Genomic DNA, 23,309 nt, shown 5'->3' on the forward strand with positions numbered 1-23,309 from the left:
TTTCAGGGCACCACGGCGCATGGGCGGTGGGTGCCGCGGGCTCTTAAAATCCTCACGGTTGCCAATATACCCAACTACAGTAATCAACAATTTTATTTAAAAAGTCGGCAATCTTAGAGTGAGAAGTTGGGCATGTATGGGTGGTGTATGTGAGCAATGGTTGTGACGCGGCGGGGGTAGCGGGGCTGTGATTCATCCATTGGACTTGCCCCACCATTGGAATTGTGAGTGCGCACAACTCAACACCACAACGAGATCGGGTCATTCTAACACAGCGATAATGAGTGACGCCGCACCCGTACCCGCAGCCGGTGGCGCTGAGGCACCCTCCAAGAATGCGCTGAAGAAGGCACAGAAAGAGAAAGAGAAGGTGAGCGGGGTTTCCAGATTTCCAAGATCATATGTTGACACTAGAGCAGGCCGAGAAGAAAGCTGCAGCGAAAGCCCGTGAACTTGCTGAGCGCACCAAGAAAGAAGCCGACGATGCTGCCGATGTATCCGCCGGTTCATACGGCGAACTTCCTCTTACTGGATCCAAAGACTACAAGCCTACGGGAACCCCACGCACTGATCTGGCCGAAGTCGCCAGTAATGAGGACAAGGAGATTACGTTCAGATGTTGGGTGGAGAACGCGAGAGTTCAGTCTGCCAAACTCGCTTTCTTGAATCTGCGCCAAAATCTTAGCACAATCCAGGCAGTTGTTGCGGCTAGCGACAAGTTGAGCAAGCAGATGGTCAAATTTTGCGGCAACGTCAGCACTGAAAGCACACTCGTTGTCACGGGCATTGTCAAGCGCGTGAAGGAGCCCATCAAGAGTGCTAGCATCACCGACTTCGAAATCCATATCCAGAAGCTGTTTGTCGAGGCTACCGCCGAGATCCCGCTGCCACTGCAAGTGTCTGATGCTGAGCGACCATTGCCAAATGACGCTGCCGTAGAAGAGGACGAGAAGGTGGAAGAAGGATCTGAACGCCCACTTGTCAGCCTGAATACAAGGCTTAACAACAGGACAATCGATCTTCGGGCCAAGATCAACCAGGCCATCTTCGTCATCAAGAGCGGCGTGTGCGCCTTGTTCCAAGAGTTCCTTTCCAAGAAGGGATTTGTCCTTGTTCATACTCCAAAGATACTGTACGTGGTTCTGTCCTAAATCTTCTCAAATACTGACCTTTTATAAGCGGCGCTGCCTCTGAGGGCGGAGCGAACGTCTTTGAGCTGAAGTACTTCGGTCGTCCCGCCTACCTTGCTCAGTCGCCGCAATTCTACAAACAAATGCTGATTGCGTCCCGCTTCCAAAAGGTTATGGAAATAGGTCCTGTCTTTCGCGCTGAGAACTCCAACACCGCCCGTCATCTCACTGAGTTTACTGGGCTGGATTTGGAAATGGAATTCCAAGAGAACTACCATGAGGTCATGGGTGTACTAGAGGATCTCATGCTCTTCATCTTCAACGAGCTCAACACGCGCTACAAGAAGGAGACGGAGCTTGTCCGAGGAGTCTACCACATCGACGAGTTCAAGCTTCCTGAATCCGGAAAAGTACCCAGGATCCCGTTCCAGGAAGGTATTAAGATGCTCCGCGAAGCTGGTGAGGAGCTCGGCGACTACGATGACCTGACGTGAGTTGGACACACCTCTCTAGAAACGCCCAGCTAACCTGCTTAGAACCCCTCAAGAAAAGAAGCTTGGCCGCCTTGTCCTCGAAAAGTACAACACCGACTTCTACACACTAGACCAGTTCCCTCTCGCCATCCGTCCCGCCTACACGATGCCATCACCCGCCGATCCCGCTCTTTCCAACTCTTACGACATGTTTATGCGAGGTCAGGAGATCTGCTCTGGCGCACAGCGCATTCACGACTCAGCTCTCCTCGCCGACCAGATGCGCAAACACGATCCCCCAATCGATCCCGCCGGTGCTGGAACCAAGGACTACGTCGATTGCTTCAAGTATGGCTGCCCACCACACGCTGGAGGAGGGTTCGGATTGGAGAGAATCGTGCAGTTCTGGCTGGGCCTGCCCAACATCAGGATGTGTAGTCTCTTCCCCCGAGACCCACAGAGGGTTGTGCCATAAAGAGGATACATTTTGAGGCTAGGGTTTTGTGTGATATCATCTGCTTCTTTGAGATGGTGGCGCCGAGGGTATAGGGCCCGGTATCACCCAATACTAGAGCAGGATAATAGGAGGGATTTGAACATGGGTCCAAGGCAACGAGGCAGACATCCGAAATGTGTGGTCTAGGCTATGCATTGAGGGTTAGCTGACGGCCAATATTTAATTTAGCGATACTGAAGATGATATAGCTCCCTGAGCGGACCAGCGGCTTCTATGGCTGGCTATAGCGTCTATCGAATGAGCTGTACTGCCTTAGGGAAGCTCTCGAATGAATACCAACATTTTTTCAAAAGCTGAGGAGTGGTAGAGTGCCATCGTGTCTTGTGGTGATACAATAACATTACTGTATACATATTCTTTGGGGTGTTCAGGATTCGATGCGATGATACGCAAAATTCCGTTGTCTAATTAGACTGAGCCCGTCACTTCTGATGGCATGTCTGTATGGTTCTGTCGGGTACCAAGACCATGATCAGAGACATGTCTAGGTTCATGTAGATTAGATTCATCCGCTCCCTGGATTTAGCAAGAGACAGTACCGACATCTCTGTACAAGGGCGTAGAACCCTAGCTGAAGATGCAAGTTTTCAGACCTGGCAGGGCAAACAATTCTGGCATTGCCCGTCAGAGTGGTAGTACTGGAATCCTCAGTTCTTGTAATACGAATCCCGAGTCGTAATATCCTCTCAAGGCTCGATACGAGAGCGATGTTCGCCCTGTCAACAATGCTTCAGAGTGGCCGCGGCAAGCTTCTTCTGCGCCTCGTCTCCCAGGGCAGCACGATCGACCTCTTGTATTGCCTGACCAATTGCCAGTGTGGTCTTCACGTTTCCTCCATCGACGTGCACCAGTCCGTTCCGGCCGACAGTGACCTCAAACCCAAGCTTTGCACCCATGGTCTGCAATAAGGTTATACCACCTCTCGCCGCAAGCATCCTTCTCGCCATGCCTAAGCTGACGTTGAAAACCATTCCGCCCTTGAGAAGACCCAGCCCTTCTCCCTTCCCGGTTGCAGGATCGACGCAGGTGAGTTCTGAGGGTAGATCCTTGCCCGCGCTGGCAATACGACAGTAGACCAGTGAGTTTGGCGGAAGCTGGGGGCGTGTTTTCTTGGTCGCACCTTCAAATGCCAAGTGAGGGAGCGTCACCGCCGGCGTGTTCGGGGTGAGAAGGCAGTTGAAGTTCTCGGCGGCAGAGCCATTGACGGTCGCTATTACAAGGTCGCCTGTAAAAGGACGATACTATTGCAGTTGTGTCAAAAGACTGGTAGAAGCAGCGCAAAAGATCGCACGTCTTACCCTTCCTGTATTGGACTCTACTGAAGCCGCATTCTTCTTGTTGTCCGTCACCAGCGCGCCTGCGATCGTAGCCGTGACCGTGTCGGGAGGCGTGTGTCGCAGACCGGGGCCCAAAGTCAAAGTCTTCTTCTTTCCTGTTCCCGTGGGCAATGCGCTCTTCGAGATATCGTCGCCGGGCAGAACGATTGTGGCAGCCATGATGCGCAAAGAAGAAAAGGTCATGTCGCTGTACAAACAACTTGCTACTCGAGCGCATGTGCAAGTGAGCTCATTCCGAAAAGGTCCGTGCGCTTCCGAGAAAAATGCACCTCCGTACCGTTCGCCGACATTGAATTTGTTAGCCGCGAAGAAATATACGTCTTGGGACTGCCATCACCAATTGGGCATCCTCAAACTTTCCGTCGCTGTGCTCTTCTCTCACGCTTGCACGCCCTGTCTTTGAATTTTGAATTCACTTTCCATCTCCACAATTGTGCCCGCTCAAGATGAGTGCGCAGACGGACCCCGCGCAGCGAGTCGCGATTGGAATCTCCTTTGGCAACTCATACAGTTCCATTGCCTTTACGTCTGGTGTGAGTGCTGCATGAAAGTATCATGCATTTTGGACATTCCTGACACGAAACAGGAAGGCAAAGCAGAGGTTATCGCCAACGAAGACGGAGGTGCGTTGCTTGATATGCTCGCTAACGCTCAACCGCTAACATTTGCAAGATCGCCAGATTCCCACTGCCCTGTCCTACGTCGAGGGTGAAGAACTTCATGGTGGACAGGCTAAGAGCCAGTTCGTCCGCAATGCGAAGAACACTGTCGCTTACTTCCGCGATTTCCTCGGTCAAGAGTAGGCACAACCACATCCTCGTAGTCGCCTGGCTGACACTTTGCAGCTACAAATCGATAGACCCCTCACCCTGCCACCAGTCAGCGCATCCCATCGAGCACGAGAATACCGTGGCCTTCAGCATCCGCGACACCAGCGAAGAGAAGGAGAACACCGTTTCCGTTATCGAGGCTACCACACGCCACTTGAAGCGACTACGCAGCTCTGCTTCCGACTACCTTGGAAAGGATGTCAACGCTGCCGTCATCACCGTACCCACAAACTTCACCGACGCTCAAAAGGAGGCGCTCAAGGAGGCATCAACAAATGCTGGCATGCAAGTCCTCCAATTCATCAGCGAGCCCACTGCTGCTGTCCTGGCATACGACGCCCGTCCTGGTGCGCAGCTGTCAGACAAGATCATCGTAGTCGCCGACTTGGGTGGTACCCGTTCTGACGTCGCCGTCGTCGCATCGCGTGGAGGCATCTACACCATCCTCGCTACCCTTCACGACTATGAAGTCAGTGGCTTTAAGCTCGACCAGGTCCTCATGGACCACTTCGCCAAGGAGTTCATAAAGAAGCACAAATCCGCTGGAGACCCCAGGGAGAACGAGAGGTCGCTGGCCAAGCTCAAGCTCGAGTGCGAAGCCGTCAAGAAGGCTCTCTCTATTGGCACAACCGCCAACTTCTCTGTTGAGAGCTTAGTGGGCGGCACCGACTTTACTGCGACTATTAACCGTACCCGGTACGACCTTTTGGGTAACAAGCTGTTCGCTGCTTTCGCCCGCCTTGTAACGCACGCTGTTGAGAAGGCCAATTTGGACCCGCTCGACATATCCGAGATTGTATTGGCCGGTGGCAACTCTCACACTCCCAAGGTCGCTTCCACCGTGCGCTCAGCTTTCCCAGAGTCTACCGTTGTCCTTGCCCCCTCCACCTCCTCGACAGCCATCAACCCTTCGGAGCTCGCGGTTCGTGGGGCTGCCATTCAGGCCAGCCTTATTCAAGAATTTGAGCTTGAGGACATTGAGCAGAGCACACATCCCATGGTCACAGTCACACCTCACCTTTCTACCGCTGTTGGTGTGCTATGCATCTCTGGCGATGAATCCTCGGGTAGATTTCATGCCATCATCGACGCTGAGACACCACTACCCGTCCGACGCACTGCAACCATCTCAACTCCCCGAGAGGGCGGTGATGTGCTTATCAAACTCGCCGAGGGCTCAAGGCATATCAAGGTCACAAAACCAGAACCCAAGCCCAAGGCCGAAAAGGACGCGGAGGATGAGGACAGCGACGATGATGACAGTGAAGAGGAGGAGGAGGAGATCCGGGAAAAGACATGGAAGGTTGGCCAGGTCCTTAGTGAGGCCGCCATCCGCGGTGTCAAGAAGGGCGGCAAGGTCGAAGTGCAGATCAACATTGCCGCGGACCTAAGCATAAACGCTGTCATTCGCGAAGTAGGCGGAAAGGGTGGCATTCGTGGAATTATCCAGGGAAGCAAGGCGAACGGCAGTGCTTAGAGTCTTTTCGAATCTTGAAGCCTAGTAGCTAATGTTCATCTACTAAGCAAGTGGCTTTGAATGGGTCATGCTAGAATCTAGGACATCATTCTGAGTCATGAAAAGTGAAAGGATACAAATGGCGATTTCATCTAAAGCACATTGTTTGGCTGTACCCGGTGTAAGCTTATCGAAAATATTCAAAACCTAGAGCTTTAAATACATCATATACTACAATGACTCAATCAATATCGAGAACGTCAAATAACTGTCGTTCATCGGTTTTTCAAGACGCGAAACCGAGGTCTCATCTTCCTCCCAATCGCAGTCTCAGTAATCCATGTCTCGTAATCCATGTTTCGTATGCCCGGCGACACCACACCCTCATAGTGCCATCTGCCTTCGACCCAATTCTCCTTGTCCAACTCCTCTACAAGCAAGGACTCCAACGCGCCCAAAACCTCCACCTCCCTGTCCCACTCCGTACTCTGTCCAATATTCAGATAACGCAAACGGCCCAAGAAGCGCTCGTCCATCAATGAGTACAAGTCCGTCATGGTAAAACTACGTGAAGGGTCGCCTGAACGCCCACACGCCATGATGGCCAGACTGCGCAGTGGTTTGGCCTCGCGCCAGCGGGCAGGGGAGAAATCCAACGGCATGTTACCGAAACGGGTGTCAATGTAGTCGAGGGCAATGGTGAGCGAGGTGACGTTTGGGAGCCAATCGAGTACGGAGTTGAAGCGGCCTTGTTTGACGGCTGGAAGGTCGCGCAGTTCGACTACGGTTAGTGTGTTTGCTAAACTTAGTAGTAGTGGCTTGATGCCTTGCCTGTACATGTGCGTTAGCAAATCGAGCACTGGTCATGTGTTGTCATGTGAATAGTGAGACGTACTGGTCTAAGCCCGGGCTGTGATGTATACTGAGCGAAGAGAATGTCGGGGGGAAGTTATCAGGTTGGCGTAGCATATCCCATAGGAACTGGCCTGACACAGACCCAGATAGAGAAAGATGTTGGAGCTTTGGTGGCCAGCGGACGTTGGTGGATGGGCCTGCTTGTTCGTATCTTGACGAGCAACGGGGTAGGCAGAGCTCCCGCAAGTCTACCAGTTGGCGGATGGTTTGATTCAAGCTTTGGAAATTGATGCATTCAGAGACCCTGGAACTTCATGTTAGTACAGTTGTCTATCAGTTCCATCATTTCGTGCTAGCTCACAGGCTCAAATCGAGGACGCGCAAACGAGAGCATTTGCTCAGGCTAGCCCAGCAGTTGATGGCGAAACTGGCTTGTGGCGCCACAAATACTTCCAGTGAAGCCTTCGTTCGGCCTAGCAGTCTGGCTGTGGTAGATTTGTTGCCTTGGTGTACAATATGTGACAAGTCAAGTTCCTTCACCAACCCGGCCAATGCCGTCGGCTTTTTGAGAACATTAGCAAACACCCGTAAAGGTACTTGGCACAGCTCGGCTTACCTTTATACGCGCCATAACGGAAGGGCATATTGTGCGTACGAAAAGATCGTATGCGCCTCCAGACAAATATGGTGACTCGTATAACTGCCGGATCGCCACCTAAGGATCGAGATGCATGTTAGTAGAGGTCAATCAAACGGGCAGTATGTGGCTATAACATACGTCGTACCATTGCCTGTATATGTAAGCTTATGCAGTTAATCTTTACAGTGGTATGCTAATTACCTATTGACTGCCGAGAAGCGGGCCAGGACTGCTTGCCGCTCATGTCTTTCCCAAGTTCTGGTATGCGCCACAATTTCGAGCAGTAATTCGTCCGGAAGATAGTTCGCATAGCCCATGGCCTGTGTTATAGCTTGTACCAACTATGATCAATTAAGTGGCCTTTGAGGTTGATGATCGAGTAGGATGCGAGTGCACGGGTGAGATGAGAATCATATGACGCACTAGTGCAGTTCGAGCTTATCCCCGATAAAGGCCGAGATATCAGCAACTCCAAAGTAGGCCACCATCGCATACAACAACTACCGAAGAAGGCGCTGTTGCACTTGTTTTTTATATGGAATTGGAACCTCTTAAAATGTTCTTGTCTTCATTCTACCGATTCTGTGGCTGAGTGCCTTCCATACTCATTGACGCTCCCTGAAAGGGCACGTGAATCATACATTATTACATTATATCCGGCTCCGCATTCCTCCATGGTCTGTAAGACACGTATGCCTGGAATAATACCCTTGGAATCCTATCACTCAATCCGCTTCCCTCTCACTCACTAGTCGTCGACTGCTTGTTGTGTGAGCCGGAACACATGTTCTAGTACCTATCGTTTCTGAATGTATCCAGCCCCGCGCTATAGTTTACAATTTCGCGTGAAATATGATCGTCCACTGTCGCTGCGAAGCTCTTCAGCATACTCTGAGAGCGTCTCGTAGACGCGAACAAAGGCGAAAGTGTTCGCATATCTTTCCTCGGCCTGTTTTGTGATGCTTCCTTGGGCTATCATAGAGGATCGATACCTGTCACTGGATACTGCTGCTGAAACTAAAGTCCTGGCATACTCTTGTTGTCGAGCAGGTCGGTGTCCGTCATGGAACCAACTCAACAGCTTCTCTTCCTCGCTGATGTGGACTGATAGCAAAGCGGTAGGATCACTTGTAGTTGGTATCGTGTCCGTGAAGAAAGGTCCCCTGAAGTTCTGCACAGTGGGTGCCTGTCGACCAAGTCCGTTTACGGGCACATACTCTTGTGTGGTCCTGGTGCCATCGGGATCGCTAAAGCTCAGTGGAACAGCAGTGGCGCTCATAACCGTTGCGTTCGAGCCGCTTGCTTCCGTGGTATGGGTCATCCGAGGTGGTTTCATATATGGATGGATGGAGGGACTCAGGACTGGTTTCATCTGATGCGGGTTCGCCACCGTAGGGCCTGGAAGATGATACAGAGAGCGCGCTGTTGGTTGGGTGTTCGGAGTGTATGGCTTCGTGTAAGCAACGAACGGGTCGTCCAAGTGATCTTTACGGACTGCACCGTGTAGCGATGATGATGCTGATTGTTTGTAGTCGTCTGCTACAAACTCAGATGGTGCGATCGAACTTGGAGCATTAGATGACGGGACTGCTCGCACGGTCTCCATGTTTGTCGAGTGAAGTTCTTCGCTGGATGTCTCTTGTGGTCGGCCGTTTTCTACAATGTGCTTTTCACGGTTGTGGGCTGCCAGCTTGAAAGATTGCAATGAATCATAAGTCATTGCATATCCCTGAACACAATCGGAGGCAAGAGACCCCTCAATCCTGCTGCACGAGTGGGCGTACCGTCCAATGTTGACCCATTGAAACGATGCGGACGACCACTGATGAGCCGAGACATCTCTGTTCGGGTGACCGACGAAGAGGACTTGCCCGTCGAAGGTACCTGTCTTTTCGTGTAGATGGATCGGGTCAGGCAGTCTTCCGAATACGTGATCGTGTTCATTCTCGTCTGTATCGCTCGCCTGCATCGAGCGCCACGTCCCACTGGATTTTTTGTGGGTTGGCTGTAGCTTGACGAACCCCATAGGCAAGCCAGTGTTGGTATTTAGCTGTGGAAGTCCGTTGTGATGGTCCTTGTGATTATAGCGTCGTGCCATGTCAGCAAACGTTGGTAGGCGCGCTTCCTGGGACTCCGTGTAGACTTCTTTGACGGGAAGGTTCTGCAGTTCGTGTGGTGGGGAGAACTGTAGTGACGGTGATTGAAATACTGGAAGCTCCTCGTGGAGTGTGCTGCAAGTATCCGTATGCGGTACGACGCGAATGTGTGAGTATGAGTGTTCGCGGCTACGTGCACTGTGCACTGTAGCAGGGCCTAGGCGACCTGGGAGTTTATTAGCAAACGCCTTATCGAAATTTCGATTGTAGAATTGCTGACCGTATCGGCCGATTCGAGATTTAGACTTTACCGCCAGCTTGTTCCCAGTATACTATGATGGCTCAGTCTATGTTGATACCAGAAGTAAGAGGTGAAGACATTTGTTTTCTGTCGAGTATACATGTTGGCAAGATACCAAACGCAGCAAAGCGGGTCATGACGCTATGACGAGTGTGGCATCAAGAGGAAGTTACTACACGAGGAAGGAGCAAGGAGCGATGTGAAAGGAAGTTACCTCCACCCCACAACAGAGGAGTTGCACTACTAATTATATCATACGTACGATCTCCTGGAACGGTATCAATTATATCATTATGAGAAAGATACATGGCTCGATTTCTACCTATGGTGGTACGAGTCCATCCGAAAGTGAGATGGCTGATGAGCTTCACGTTGTGCGCTTCTTCACCGGAATTTCTCGACAGCCAAACACACCTAATGCAGCCATTTTATTCACAGAATTGGATTGATTCCACGACCGTGCAATACAGGCAAACACATTGTCAGGCTCTCTGCGAAACACGTCCCTGGGTGCTACTAACGCGTCTACACTTCCGTTTGCTATCAGCATGCGCTCGTGTTTCACTTCTGGTGAATGCTAGCATATCAGCGCGTAGATATTGATAGGCGCTTGGCGTGAATGTCAGCAAGCCCTTTATTTACGCGCTTCGTGTCTCATGTATAGAGCTTTGGCCCCAGTCGGTCCGCAACCTTATTGTCATACTTACTCAGGTACTTTGTATTTAACCCCAGTTCCCCACGATTTACGAGAACGCGCCATCTGCTCCTCGACAATCTTCTTTTCTTCCAAGTTCACGATTTTTGTCTTTTCTTTAAGCATGAAGAGTATATTTCTCGTGTTGGCGGTTTGCAGCTTGCAGGCGTCCGCCGAGCGGCTACTCCTAGCTTCTTACGGAAACGAGACCAGCGCCGGCGCTGTCCAGACGCTCGAGTTCCTACCTGGAGCAGACAACAACACTAGCCGCAAACTAGGGGTTATCCACGAGAATCATGACTGCGGAGGACTGCCCACATGGCTGGACATGTCCCTCGGTGCGGCAAGGCTGTTCTGTGTTGACGAATCTGGAGCCAACGCCAATTTTACAACTTTGAGTGTTGAATCTGATGGTAGCGTTAAGAAGACCTCCCGCAGCAGTGCGCTGCCAGGTGCAGTATCATTAGCAACGTACAACAACAAATCAGCACTAGCTCTTGCTCACGTACGTATTCGTTTTCAGAATCGCACATGATCAAATACTTACCTCTCAATAGTATAGCCCTCCCGCTATCACGACGTACGGTATCAATACCGACGGCTCAGTTCGCGCTCTCCAGAACATTACTTTCCAGGCACCCGAGCAAATTCATCAAGCAGTTCTCGACCCCACCGGACAGTACATGATCTTCCCAAGTCTCGGTGGGAACGCAACCCACGTCTACTGCATTGACCCTGCCTCGTCCTCATTGACCGAGCATGAGCCACTCAAGGCCCCAGAAGGTTACGGACCAAGGCATGCTGTTTTCTGGACCGGAGGCCAGCCGGGCACTACATTCCTTTTCGTAGTCCACGAATTGAGCAGCAGGATTGTAAGCTACAAAGTGGATTATCCCGAATGCGGCGGTCTCAATTTCACCCAAGTCGACGATGTCAGCACGTATGGCAACCAAACTGTTCCAGCAAAGACGTTCGCTTCTGAGATATCGCTATCGCCCGACAACAAGTTCGTAGTCGCAGGAAACCGTGGCGGCACAATCTTCACGGTCGAAAACCCAGATCCAAACAACAGCACCCTGCTTCCGAGTGATTCACTCGTCACCTTCAAGCCGTCGTCTGATGGAAAACTATCATTCGTTCAGCTTGCGAAAACCGGTGGAGTCTACCCTCGCCATTTCCAGATGAACAAAGATGGCTCTATGATTGCAGTTGCGAATCAAAAGACCAGGAACGTATTCATCTATGCGCGGAACCTTGAAACCGGCATGATTATCGACAGTAAAGCCGTCGCCTCGGGTGAGCAGCTCGGACCAGGGGATTTGATGTAAGATCCGTTCCCCGCCCCCGCTATCTTCAAGTGATTACTTACAAATTTCGTGCAACAGGTTCGTGCAGTGGCTAGCACAGTGATTTTACTACGGTGCCGATGTTTCTTCTTTCTGTGCCCTACAGGCGTCCACTTAAACAAGGGGGCTGGGGAGCCAGAGATGGCTTAATGCATGTCCCCTGTTTTAATTGATATTTAATGCAGCATTGAGCTTATATGGATCGGTGAAGGATCTATGTGGTAGCACATTCAAGCGTAGCTATAATCTCAAGATGTCCACTTCTCTTGTGCAACAGCCCACGCGACAGCGTCCCATACATCGCCGACAATCTTGCGCGGCTGAGACGCCGGTGTTGTACCCTTTGTGTAGACACCTGTCTCCACCAAGATGCTAGCCCAATCTGTGCCATATATACTCTTGTAATTATTGGCGCCAGCAATGTCACTGGCAGGATTGTCGCCAACCATGTATACGCGCTTGAAATTTCCAAGAGCGCCACCGTAACCCTGCATCTGATGCTTTCGATGTGAAATTAGGCGCTTTTCAGCAAACTCGTAAGTAGGCTGGTGCGGTTTTCCCATCACGACCTTTTCTAGTTTGACACCCTGCTTCTCACCGCCAGTTATCGCTGTCCATATACCCTCGAAAGCTTCACGGAACCCTCCCTGGCCCAATCGCGGAAGGTGGTACTTGGCTGCCCACAGCAGGTCTGGATTTGAATAATAGAGCATGGGTTGACCATCCTGCTGATACCCACGATTCTTCAAAGCAGCATCACCGTTCTTCTGAGACAGTGTTCCAACAATACCCCGTTCTGACAGCAAAACGTCCTTTATGATTTGCGCATCCAAGCCCCAGTCGCGGGGGTCGTTGTAGACGAAGACCGCATCGATCCGGAGCGATTCTGACGGTGTGCTAGGATTGATGGGAGCCGGCAGCGAGCGTGTAAAGGTCTTGTAGTATGGAAGCAATTGCTGAGAGAAGGGCCATATCTCTGGGTTAGCAACTAGTATGTCACCTGGAGTGACTACTGTCTTAAAACTGAGTAGGTTTGTCAGAATATACGGCAGCAGGTAGTCTCATCCAACATACCCGTACGCCTCAGCAACTATCCTACACTTGTCTTCCACCCCACCAACTACCATAACAGTTTTATCTTTAAGGTGATCCATATCGGCGAAGGGGGTGTGGCTCTGGATGAACATGGATGTATCGATAGGCACGTTGAGCTTGCTGCTTAGATCCGCGACACGCTCAGACTCATGTTTGCCACCACCGTTTGTAAGGAGGATGAAGGGAATGCGCTGCGATTGGAGATATGACAGAGTCTTGTGGGCTCGTGGCAAGGCGTCAGCACTTCTAAGAAGCACTCCGTCGATACTGACAGCCGTCAGCTGCGATGTTGAGATGCTGATGGCATGGCTGCCTCACTCGAAAGCGAATGCAAAATCAGATAAGCGTGTAGCGGATGCAGCAGCTGTTTGGAATGCTCGGCGTAGAGGCGCGCGGTAGCCGCTGCGCGGGAGTAGCCCAGCTACCTGCATTCGAATCATGGTGATTTTGGCTATCGATTCGTGGTTGCGGTATAGTACTTCTGGTACGCAAAGCGGGTAACTAGGGGTTGTCCTTAGTCATCCGTCAAGACGCCCCCACTTGATTATCTCGCATATGACTACCGGTATGGCTAGCACATGCGTATTACCGTATCTGCAGGGAGGTCATGGCCCACCAATTATCAGACCCCAAAATAGTTACAGGCTCTCCTTGCGTCAAAATTCGATATACGCGACTGAAGGAGCCATGACGGACACAAGCCATGTGGTACTCGCCCCCACTTCCACATAACTATCTAATCAGGCCGTATGGAGCAACATATATGTGCTTTCAGGGCTTTGATACCTTTGTCTCAACAACGTTAGCAGCATGAAAACTACCCCCTCTACCGGATTTCTAAGGAACCTGCAATAAAAAAGGAGTTCAAGCCTTTTGTGCGCACGCCCATCGTTTGCTCGAGATTAGATACAAGCCTTCAATGTTGGCTTTAACTGGATATGAGACTCCCATCGTAACTCGCTCGTTTATTGAGGATGCAATGTCTTCGTTCGTCACAACGACGCAGACAATGCATCGAACATAAGGGTTGTCCTTGAAAATACGACGTGGAAGCGCCACGGCGTTTCGGTTGTCCCGAATTTCTTTGTTAACGACATATGAACAAAGCGGAAAACTGGATTTCGGCCATGAGGCGCTCATACAATGACACGACTGTTACTTGGCATTATCTATTTTGACTGAGAACAATAGTAAAGTCCATAAGCACCTACTGCTCACTATTCTAGGCTTGAGTCTAGACCCCCGGGCACACAAGTCAGGTTCTTTGTTTCGTTTCGCCTTCAGTTGGAGTATATATTTAATCCGATGCCCTTCCAACATGATTCTCTGTACCATCAAGACATACAGTCCTTCAATCACTTCAAGCTCTAAAAACACTCTTTACTTCAACCACCCCACCCAATCAAATCTTCAAAATGGCCGGCGTAGGACGAGTCCCTCAATGCACTGTCGCCCGCGGTGGCGTAGGAGCAGCCCCCCAATGCATCGTTCAGCGCGGCGGTGTTGGCAGAGCCCCCCAATGCACCGTTCAGCGCGGCGGTGTTGGCAGAGCCCCTCAATGTATCGTCGGCTAAATCTTTTACGTCGGAGAGACGCTCGGAGTTGCGAAGGCCAGACAACTTCGAGATAAGATCACAAATCTGGACTACACCACTTCACTTCGGTCTCGACATTCTATAATAACGGAGGGTGGTCACCTTTTACATACAACAAATCCCCATATGTACTTGGCGACACCATTTCTCACCGCCTCACACAATTACATCAAAAACCACTCTGACACCAGGGCAATATTCCTAGATGGGCAATGACCCTCACATACGGCTGGGACATTCAGTTATCGTGTTTGATGGATAGTGAGGCTTTTTTTTATGGATTGATCTTTGTCAATAGCAGTTCTTGATGGATGAACTCTGACTTCTGTTGGTTGGGCTAACGGAAGGGGATGTTCCGAAAGAGCTTAAGAATATATATTTTATCGATATGAGTTTCTGGTTGAATTTGTTCTGTGAATGTAATCGAACGTTTGTACGGCCAGCTTCATACACGAGGATATATGGTCTGAACAAGTTTCGAACGATCCATCACCACATTATTTCTTTTATTTGTTGGGGCTACCTTGACTCAATCACGAAGACAGGGTACACCATTTTGGTTGATAATTGATACATCCGACAATGCTGTTGAGATTCATGGATGATATCAAGGCTGGAGAAACTATGATTGACTACTCATAGTGTACCGTATATCACTAGTTACATGATCGGCCAAAGTTCAAAAAAATTAATGTAATATATCCCCATCTCCCAATACATCCATCAGAAACAGCCGATAACAGTGATCTAATCTCATACTGGACCAGAAACATGACAATGAAAAGATACCGGTATAAGGCCCCATGCACTACAGTCGATGCTCATGTCAATCGGTTTCCCTGAACATTGCGAGTTTTGCTCTTCGCTGGATAGTGCGTCATCATAGGACTAAGTTGAGTTGACTTCCTGGATGCGCTGCGTAAAGAAGCAGGAGTAATGTTTGGAGACGCGTCTTCCTCTGAATCGGAAATATCGGTACCAGTCTCCTGCATAGGTGTGCTTGGTCGTTGGAGTGACCGAAGTCCTTTTCTGTTGCTCAATTTTGAATCCGTGCGCTGGGGAGCAGAAGTTGCCCCGGAAGACTTTTTAACCACCTTCAACGCACCTGGCCTCGATGTCCTGTGTTGAAAGCTGACTTTCGTATGTCGTGTATGTCTGACCGTGGTTGACTGGGCAGCCCGTGATTTAGCCGGCCGTGCGTGTTTGACAGTGTTTGCAGATGTTGATCGTTTGAGGGCGCGGTTCTCACGGGACGCGTTCTGGCGTGATAGCTCGTTTGCTTCTCGCTCAGCTCGATCGCGGGCGGACTCTGAACGCATAAGGGCGTTTCTTGCCTTCACCATAGCAGAGGTTTCGCCAAACATCTTGCGCTTCTTAGGAGACCCATGGCTGCTCTCAGAACCTGACCTCTTCGCTCCGAGTAAGTCCTGAAGCTTGCGCTTAGTACCGGTGATGAAGTTCGAGGCGACAGATTTGTCTTCCACAGGTTTCTTCGGCTTGGGGCCAAGCACGCCACGACACGACTCAGTACCGCAGCGACACTCTTGGATGTTCTTTTGTGAGAACGGACTGCAAAGGTCAGAAAAGTCTAGCGCATAGAGCATGGAAGTTGACTTACTCAAAATTATAATCGTACGTCAACTCCTCGCCAGTCATGATGCCGCGAGGACCTGCGAACAGTGCCATCCGGGGCTCTCCGCCAACAGTCCACTTGATCATCTCGCAATTGGGCTCACACGAGTGGTTGACGAAGCGAGCGATGGTTCCACGAGTCGCATCTATAATCATCTTGTTGTCGAAACTCATAAGATAATAACACTGCTGCTGGTTAGTGCATATGAATCGAAATGGGTTGAGGGTCTATTACTCACTTTGTCTTTCTTGTATACCTGTTTCATGCGCCGCTCGCACTCAGACTGTGTAATGATCTCTCCGGCATACTCCACAATGATCTGGTGCGGCTCGAAAGTCCTCATAGCACGCACACCGTAACCGCGATCCTCGGTATCCAGAACCTCGACACCATAATCGTAACGGTTGCCTTTAGAACGGCGCTTGAGCTCTGCAAAAGGTCGATTGTTGCATTGTTCAGGGGGCAATGGGCAATTGGTATTGTCACACTCGTACGCCATGATCCGGTTGTGACAGGCCTCTCCACAACCATCTTCCACATCGCAATAGCACTGAGAAGAGTCTTGTTTGTCGCGCTTCCACAGGGCGGATGCGTCACCAATAAACCTATCTACAAAACGTTAATACCTCAGTAGTAAAAAAGCACTGGCGGCTTACTTTTGTTGAGCTTGACCCAGCCGTCCACTTTGACCTTGCGGGGCAGGGGACTGTATGTGTCGAATGGCAGCTTGAAGTCCCGGAATACGTGTCGCGGATCCTCGTTAAGGAGGCGCTCGCAGGCAAAGATGGGGAGGGGTAGTACATTGTCCTCTCTTGGTTTCTTAGTTCTCTTCTTTGCGCGATTTTGGCTTTCTGAGAGACGGGGGTCAAAATCGCGATCCTGTCCAACATAGAGACCTTGCTTAAGCCAAACCTTCGACTTCGGCCTGGCAAAAATCTTGTCTTCTGATTTGCTGTTCTCGGAATCGCCTCCATCTTCCATTGCAGCGCGTGAGCGCTTCAGAGAAGCCGAAGCTGATTGACCAGATTTGAGGTGTGGTTCTGATGTACTGCGCCGAAGGGTACCATGGAGCAGTGCCTTTCCTTCTGCCACAATGTTCACACCTGCATCTGTCACACCGGATATATTGCGAAGAAGCTCCTTACGGAGATCAGTCACGCGCGAGGAGGTGCGACGTCGTGCTGCTTGAGCAGCCTCAACGGCCAGCTGTTGCTCTATCTGATCGCTGGCATCTGTCGTCTCAGGCTTTGGCTTACGTATCTTCTTTTTTGGAGGCAAGCCGTGATCCTTATCAATGAGATTCTCGAGAGAACCATGTACCACGTTCTTGTGGTGCTTCTCGAGATACTTTGTGGGCGTATGAATGGCAGTTCCGGCCAGGATCTGCACATTGTACGTCGTGACGGATTTGCGCGAGCTTCTCGCAGGCCGGCGGCCCTCGGTATTGGCAGGAGCGGGTGTCGTGATTTGCGCTGACGCGGCCGTCTCGCTGGGCTGCGGTGGCGCGGGGGCCTCTACGTATACCTCGACAGCATGTTCGACTTTTGTTGCTTCAGATAGCACGCTGGCTTCGTCGCCGAGACTGGTGGGAGGCGTGGAAATGGACGGTGACGCGCTCGACATGGCGCGGGCATCCGGCTGCTTATCCGTTTGCACGGTAATGTTAGAGAGGGTCGAGGATGTTGAACTCGGGGAAAGATGGCGATCAGTCATGATAGCGGGTGGGCGAGGTAATAGCGCGCGTCGTGGTTGTGGTCTTGAGGGGCGAGGCACTGACGCGCTGAGGAGGTCGACGGTTTGGGCGGCTCAACGGGCGTTCACGGAGCGACACTGCCAAAGTGCACGCGCAGTATACGAACAGCAACCGTGGAAGTATGTACGACGGTCAATCGGCCTCACAAGAAACAGAGAACATTCATTGACATGCGCGATGTGCCAGATTGAGTGGTGGGTTGACGGTTCGAGGTTTGGGGAGGTAAACATATGTAGCTAGTCAGTCAGCCAATTAGCCTGTTCTTGTCTCCCCAGCACCACCACCCTCGCATTCCGTCTGGTCACACACTGAGAGGCACGGCCGTTATGCACAGGATTATCTTGTCGGCATTCTCTCACAACAAGCCATCATATCTCACTGTTGCTTTCATTTACATATGGCTACTTGGCCATGCGCATATATATTACAAAGGAGCTATAGCTCGGAGCAGCCATGTTATCTTGATAAACAGAACGAAGCCAGCCGTCCGAATACACTTAGTTCACCGTCGCTTCTGCATCATCACGTACTGTCCGACCAGCAGGGCCTGAGAAGCCCTCTGATGCGCGTACATCCTGCATTTCCAACCCCCCGCCCTGTTGTTCTGGAGCCAAAGGCGCGGTTCGCTTGTCCTTGCGCGGACCGAACCTTTGGTCGCCTTCCTCGTATTTGCGTTTGAAACGCAGATATGTCGGCGGACGTGGGCGTTGCAACACGGCAGCCCAGTTTTTGAAAACAGAGCCCTGGGTAAAGGGTCTGTGTCGGTCCTTCTTGAGGAACTTGTGAGAGTTCAAATACTCACGTGTTGTCTCGCCCCTTCCAACCAAGAACAAATGATACACGCCCAGACTGAAGGGATATGACCATCCGAGAAGCCCGTATATACACATGGCAAAGGGAACACGCCACCGGCCAATCGCCGCGCCAAACGACGCGCCGTTTTGTGCCCGCCAAACTAGTATGTGTGCCAAACTAGCGCCAAGAAGAAAGAGGCCTAACAAAGTCGTGGCACAGACGAAGACGAAGAAATAGCGGTAGTTACGGCGCCCGACACAATTGTTAAGCCAAACGCAGTGATGGTCCTGCGTCTCAACGCAGTTGTCGCACACACGGCAATGATGGGCACGCGGAGGTCGCCAGATGTTGCAGCTTTTGCAGTACTTGGTCGGGACCTCCATGGCGGCGTTGGTGCCTGTGGCGGAGACGACCATGGTCCACTCAGTCGTAGGAGGACCAAGACTGAGGGGGTCTTCATTAGGATTAGGCGGAGGAAACGGATGTAGATTCCTGGGGAGTATCTGGGCAGATTAGCAATGTCCGAGACGAGGAGAGGGTGCAACATACGCCCGGGTCTGAGGCAGAAGCATGCATGAAAGACGAAAAGGAGACTAGAAGCAGATATGCAAAGAGAATGGGTATCGAGGGGGAAACATGGAGCCAAAGCCACGGTGCCCTATAGAAGCGGTTAGCGGGACGAGCGTGAGTAGTAGGGGGCCTGTACGTACGAAAATCCGAAGAAGAGACCAGCGGGCAGAAGAATAAGAATTGCCGTTGCTACATTAACCGGCCGGTCGCGCGTGTTTTGTAATCGACCACCCCAGCAGAAGGCCGTGTTGCCAGAGAAGTACTGGTAGTTTTTGCCCAGCTCCCTCTTGACGGCTTCCTTGGTAGCCTCCCTCCGTGAGAGGCGGGGGGATGACTCGGCAGACGTGAGCTTCTCGTGCCCTTGATGCGGTCGCATCTGCGCCGAGCGACCGTCGCGACTAGAGAGCATGAAGCTGGACCTGAAGGAGCGCGGAGATTTGCTTGGTGTGGGGAGCCTGGCATCATGGACATTTGCAAGATTTAGGTGCTGTGGCCTGGGGCGCTGCAGAGGAGTGATGCTCTCGCCACGGCTGCGCACTGTCTCGGCACCGGTGGGCGTGGTGTTGGCCGTGGTGCGATCGGGCATGTCTCGGTCGGTGATGTCGGTCCCGCGCGAAGGTGGAGGCTGCAGGTCCAGCTCGTGATGGAGGCCTGACGCGCCCCGGATGGTTTGCGCCGACCCTGCGCTCTGGCGATATGAGCTGCGGGCTGACTCGAGGGCGGGATCCGCGTAGAGCGAGCTGTGACCGAGAAGCGACGTGGGGCGCTGGTTGCGCTGCTGCTGAAGGCGTTGCGAGCTCATGGGACGAAAGAAACCATGGGCAGCGAGCGGCACGTGGGTTCTGCTGGCCGCCGTGCCTGGTCGACTGTGGTGTCCGAGACTGCCAGCCACACTCATGCCACCTCCACGTCGCGCTGGGCTGACTTGCGACCATCTGTTCTGGCTGCCCGAGTTGGCTGTCGCGATGGACGAGGGTCGCGAGGGCGGCAGCCCAGCCTCGCCTGGCGGGCCCGTCATGCCCAGCACGCGGCTGCCCGTGGAGCTGCGCTTCTGTTCGGATGGCGTCATGGCCATGGTGTAGTTTTCGCCGGCGGAGTTGCTGTGTTTACCAGCAGCATGACATCGGTTAGGGAATGCGCGGAGCAGGCGGCGCAGGCAGTAACGGCTGATTGCGAAGGAAAGAGCGACTGTCAATCAACAAGCGAGGGAGCGGAAAGACTGCGGGGCCGGGGCGTGGCGGAGGATGGACAGGCTGTGTTGTTTTGACGAAAGGGGCGCATATACAGGTGTGATGGCAGAGGTCGATGCGCACGGCCGTCCTGACGCAGCCGTTACGCTTGGCGACCCGCGAGCGAGTTCCGACATGGAACCACGGCTGCCCTCGTCCGCGCTGAACGCACGCTTCTTTCGCACCTACGCCCCCTCGCAAGCCTATCCACGCCCAATTGCACCCACCATGTCCTCCATCATCGCCCGCTCGGCCTTGCGCGCCGCTCCGCGCCTTCGCCCGACTCCTGCCCTCCGACGGTGGGCCAGCGCTGCGGCTGAAGGCGAGCGACAAGCCGGCAAAGACGCCCTCAAGACGGGAGCGAAGCGCGACCCCGAACTCTATGTACTATTTGCTATCATGAGCGGCGTTTTCGGTCTTGCAGGATGGCACTTTTGTAAGCCCCTAGCTGCGTCTGCTACCACACAAGCATATTGACAGCCACAAGCTCGCTCTCCAACAAGTGCCTCGTCTGAGCGTACCGTCGCCAAGGCCGCAGACAGCGAGCCTTGGAAGCAGGGCGGCACAGGCCCTTACCAGTACCACCCCGGCGGTGACACCAGCGTCAAGAAGGATGCGCCCTCTGCACTAAATGTCGTGGTGATCCCCAACGTCACTCTTCCCAAGGTATGTACTCGTTAATCTCAAATGCACAGACTAGACTGTGCTGATATTGCAGGAACTCCACGATACCTACAACAAGTGGGGCAAGGATGGCTACTAAGACGCCGTCGTATGGGCCTACTTTGAGAAAGCTGCTGATGACGAGCCGTGAATTTCCCGTCTTTATTGCATGTCTGTATATAAGACTGCCATGGATGCATTGCGTAGAACATTAAATCTCTCCGTTACTGCCGCTGCCCCATATGCTACTCTCCTTGATGCCACCTATCTTCTTCTTTCCATCTCCGTCTCTCCCGGCTAGTCCCAACATGCAAGAGTCATCGTAAAGTACTACGTTTCTAGGCCCAGTTGGAAGAATCAAACGGTCACACGTGCTTTGGCCATTGTAACTTTCCCCTAACATCCCATTCTTCCCCATTGCCAAACAAGGTGGGTGCGCAGAAAGTAGTCTATGGGTATCTATAACGCACTATCAGTCCGCATGCTACCACTCGCCGCAACCTTGGAGCTGCCCCTCACAGCCTTTTCTGAATCTCTGTAACCATGTTGCTCCGGTCAACCAACACACCGTCCTTCTCCGGGTCATTTTCGTCCTTGATCCCGAGAACCTTGATCTTGATTTTGCCCTCTTTGAGCTCGTCCTCCCCAAGAATGACAGCAAGTGGAACACCCGCCACTTCGGCCTGCTTGAACTGCTGTTGCACCTTCGGCTTCAGTTTGTAAGAAAACTCGGCCTTGATACCTGCAGCCCATAACTCCTGTGCAACTTGCATACGCTCCGTCAGCATGCCCGTGAAGCCTTTGCCACCAAACGCCATGACAAACGCATCAACGTCCTTGGCACGTTGTGTCGATTGACCGCGCGCTTTCATGATGCTGATGATTCGATCAATTCCGAAAGAGATGCCAACACAAGGAATAGGCTTGCCGCTGAACATGCCGACCAACTGGTCATATCGACCACCCGCAGCCACACTCCCTACACCAATCTCTTGCTGCTGTCCTTGCACACGCGGTGCTGACCCTTCGGTGACAACCTCATAGATCAGACCAGTGTAGTAGTCTAGGCCTCTAGCAAGTGAGAGGTCGAAGGATATTCTCTTCCGGGAGCCGAAAGCGTCCAGGTAGGCGAAGAGCAGCTCCATCTCCCGAACACCTTGGCTGATATCCTCGGATTTTGAGAGAACCTCGTCTGTTTTGAGAAATTCGATAATGTCGTCGCCGCCTTTGCGCTGTACCCATTCACCAATCTTGTCTGCGACTTCTGTTGGAAGACCTTTCGTCTCCATCTCTTTCTTCACCTCCGGCCACGGTAGCTGGAGTGCGTTAGTAGCTGAGAAAGGACTCAGGGCTTTCTTCTTACTTTGTCGAGCTTGTCCACAGCCGAGCTGATTGGACGTATTAGCTCTTCCTTCACACCAGCCGCCTTGAATAGGCCATCCAGAATTTTCCTGTGATTGATCTTGATTGTATATGAACCCCAGTCTAGCGCATCGAAGACATCGGTTGTGATCTTGAGCACCTCGGCATCGGGAATCATGGTGTCATAGGAGCCTGCAATGTCGAAATCGCATTGGTAGAATTCTCGCATGCGACCTTTGGTCATTGCTGGCTGATCCCGCCGGTACACCTTCGCAATCTGGTATCGCTTGAAGCTCTGTACACTCGGGTTCATGGCGAGCCATCGTGCAAGCGGAACCGTAAGATCATAGCGCAAAGAGCATAGCTCGCCACCCTGATCTTGCAGGTCGTAGATCAGCTTCGAGTCCTCTCCATATTTGCCGCTGAGAATCTCCTTGAGCTCGAAAACGGGCGTGTCGAGTGTCGTCGCCCCGTGGCGCTTGAAGACTTCAGTCACCGTTTGAAATAGCCGGTCGCGGAGAGCAGCGTCTTCGCCGGTCCCTGAGTTTTGTTAGTAGAAGAATTTAGATGCAATTGCACGGCAAAAGCAATACATACAATCGCGTGTGCCTTTAGGCACCTTCAAGTTGAAGCTCTTGCTCTTGTCCTCTTTACCCATGTCGTCGTCAACCAAAGGCGGGGCCTGCGTGCAGAGCCGGCGGCGGGGTGCAGAGAGTCGCAGACGAATTGGCGTTGGGCTGATTTTGCTGTAGGCGAAAGTGAGACGGAGGGCGTCTTGGAGGAGCGCGGGGCAGACAAAGTGGGGTGAAATGCGCTGCATGGGCGGAAAGTGACTCAATCGTTCGCCCAAGAGCAAGCGCGCCTGCGCAGATGATCCTTTATTTCGCGTCTTGGCCCGTGCATATCGACGTCACAGATAACTTGCATGTGTGCAATGGA

The 23,309-nt window shown here is 52.1% G+C and overlaps 11 protein-coding genes across 11 annotated transcripts; 5 read left to right on the top strand and 6 right to left on the bottom strand.

The window, feature by feature from the left end:
• Positions 1 to 280: 280 nt before the first annotated feature.
• On the top strand, positions 281 to 2,078 carry PtrM4_040090 (AsnS, Aspartyl-asparaginyl-tRNA synthetase; the record flags this gene model as incomplete). Its single annotated transcript, XM_001937652.1, has 4 exons — positions 281 to 370; positions 420 to 1,132; positions 1,180 to 1,620; positions 1,667 to 2,078. 4 exons carry the CDS (start codon positions 281 to 283, stop codon positions 2,076 to 2,078), a joined length of 1,656 nt encoding a protein of 551 aa, XP_001937687.1.
• Positions 2,079 to 2,839: 761 nt separating this feature from the next.
• On the bottom strand, positions 2,840 to 3,616 carry PtrM4_040100 (uncharacterized protein; the record flags this gene model as incomplete). Its single annotated transcript, XM_001937651.2, has 2 exons — positions 2,840 to 3,361; positions 3,419 to 3,616. 2 exons carry the CDS (start codon positions 3,614 to 3,616, stop codon positions 2,840 to 2,842), a joined length of 720 nt encoding a protein of 239 aa, XP_001937686.1.
• A 287-nt stretch (positions 3,617 to 3,903) lies between these two features.
• On the top strand, positions 3,904 to 5,764 carry PtrM4_040110 (DnaK, Molecular chaperone; the record flags this gene model as incomplete). The annotated part of the gene is made up of 5 exons (XM_066104362.1): positions 3,904 to 3,990; positions 4,044 to 4,080; positions 4,130 to 4,256; positions 4,303 to 5,479; positions 5,591 to 5,764. 5 exons carry the CDS (start codon positions 3,904 to 3,906, stop codon positions 5,762 to 5,764), a joined length of 1,602 nt encoding a protein of 533 aa, XP_065958926.1.
• Positions 5,765 to 6,018: 254 nt separating this feature from the next.
• On the bottom strand, positions 6,019 to 9,772 carry PtrM4_040120 (PFU domain containing protein; the record flags this gene model as incomplete). The annotated part of the gene is made up of 7 exons (XM_066104363.1): positions 6,019 to 6,574; positions 6,639 to 6,902; positions 6,960 to 7,159; positions 7,215 to 7,313; positions 7,377 to 7,389; positions 8,129 to 9,560; positions 9,736 to 9,772. The coding sequence occupies 7 exons, from the start codon at positions 9,770 to 9,772 to the stop codon at positions 6,019 to 6,021; spliced, it is 2,601 nt and encodes an 866-aa protein (XP_065958927.1).
• A 681-nt stretch (positions 9,773 to 10,453) lies between these two features.
• Positions 10,454 to 11,739, top strand: PtrM4_040130 (3-carboxymuconate cyclase; the record flags this gene model as incomplete). The annotated part of the gene is made up of 3 exons (XM_001937647.2): positions 10,454 to 10,834; positions 10,887 to 11,653; positions 11,715 to 11,739. 3 exons carry the CDS (start codon positions 10,454 to 10,456, stop codon positions 11,737 to 11,739), a joined length of 1,173 nt encoding a protein of 390 aa, XP_001937682.2.
• A 184-nt stretch (positions 11,740 to 11,923) lies between these two features.
• PtrM4_040140 (Hydrolase-6 multi-domain protein) lies at positions 11,924 to 13,210 on the bottom strand (the record flags this gene model as incomplete). Its single annotated transcript, XM_001937646.2, has 3 exons — positions 11,924 to 12,698; positions 12,750 to 13,037; positions 13,089 to 13,210. 3 exons carry the CDS (start codon positions 13,208 to 13,210, stop codon positions 11,924 to 11,926), a joined length of 1,185 nt encoding a protein of 394 aa, XP_001937681.1.
• Positions 13,211 to 14,185: 975 nt separating this feature from the next.
• On the top strand, positions 14,186 to 14,344 carry PtrM4_040150 (uncharacterized protein; the record flags this gene model as incomplete). Its single annotated transcript, XM_066104364.1, has 1 exon — positions 14,186 to 14,344. One exon carries the CDS (start codon positions 14,186 to 14,188, stop codon positions 14,342 to 14,344), a length of 159 nt encoding a protein of 52 aa, XP_065958928.1.
• An 842-nt stretch (positions 14,345 to 15,186) lies between these two features.
• PtrM4_040160 (protein containing SET domain protein) lies at positions 15,187 to 17,711 on the bottom strand (the record flags this gene model as incomplete). The annotated part of the gene is made up of 4 exons (XM_066104365.1): positions 15,187 to 15,934; positions 15,984 to 16,183; positions 16,237 to 16,607; positions 16,655 to 17,711. 4 exons carry the CDS (start codon positions 17,709 to 17,711, stop codon positions 15,187 to 15,189), a joined length of 2,376 nt encoding a protein of 791 aa, XP_065958929.1.
• A 537-nt stretch (positions 17,712 to 18,248) lies between these two features.
• On the bottom strand, positions 18,249 to 20,191 carry PtrM4_040170 (protein containing DHHC-type Zn finger; the record flags this gene model as incomplete). The annotated part of the gene is made up of 3 exons (XM_001937644.1): positions 18,249 to 19,049; positions 19,096 to 19,204; positions 19,257 to 20,191. The coding sequence occupies 3 exons, from the start codon at positions 20,189 to 20,191 to the stop codon at positions 18,249 to 18,251; spliced, it is 1,845 nt and encodes a 614-aa protein (XP_001937679.1).
• A 217-nt stretch (positions 20,192 to 20,408) lies between these two features.
• Positions 20,409 to 21,108, top strand: PtrM4_040180 (uncharacterized protein; the record flags this gene model as incomplete). Its single annotated transcript, XM_001937643.2, has 3 exons — positions 20,409 to 20,781; positions 20,833 to 21,011; positions 21,064 to 21,108. 3 exons carry the CDS (start codon positions 20,409 to 20,411, stop codon positions 21,106 to 21,108), a joined length of 597 nt encoding a protein of 198 aa, XP_001937678.2.
• A 415-nt stretch (positions 21,109 to 21,523) lies between these two features.
• PtrM4_040190 (HisS, Histidyl-tRNA synthetase) lies at positions 21,524 to 23,190 on the bottom strand (the record flags this gene model as incomplete). Its single annotated transcript, XM_001937642.2, has 3 exons — positions 21,524 to 22,324; positions 22,372 to 22,910; positions 22,968 to 23,190. The coding sequence occupies 3 exons, from the start codon at positions 23,188 to 23,190 to the stop codon at positions 21,524 to 21,526; spliced, it is 1,563 nt and encodes a 520-aa protein (XP_001937677.1).
• Between the last annotated feature and the right edge of the window lie 119 nt (positions 23,191 to 23,309).

Source organism: Pyrenophora tritici-repentis, chromosome 10, assembly GCF_003171515.1.
Source record: "Pyrenophora tritici-repentis strain M4 chromosome 10, whole genome shotgun sequence".
In the NCBI taxonomy this organism is placed as follows: domain Eukaryota; kingdom Fungi; phylum Ascomycota; class Dothideomycetes; order Pleosporales; family Pleosporaceae; genus Pyrenophora; species Pyrenophora tritici-repentis.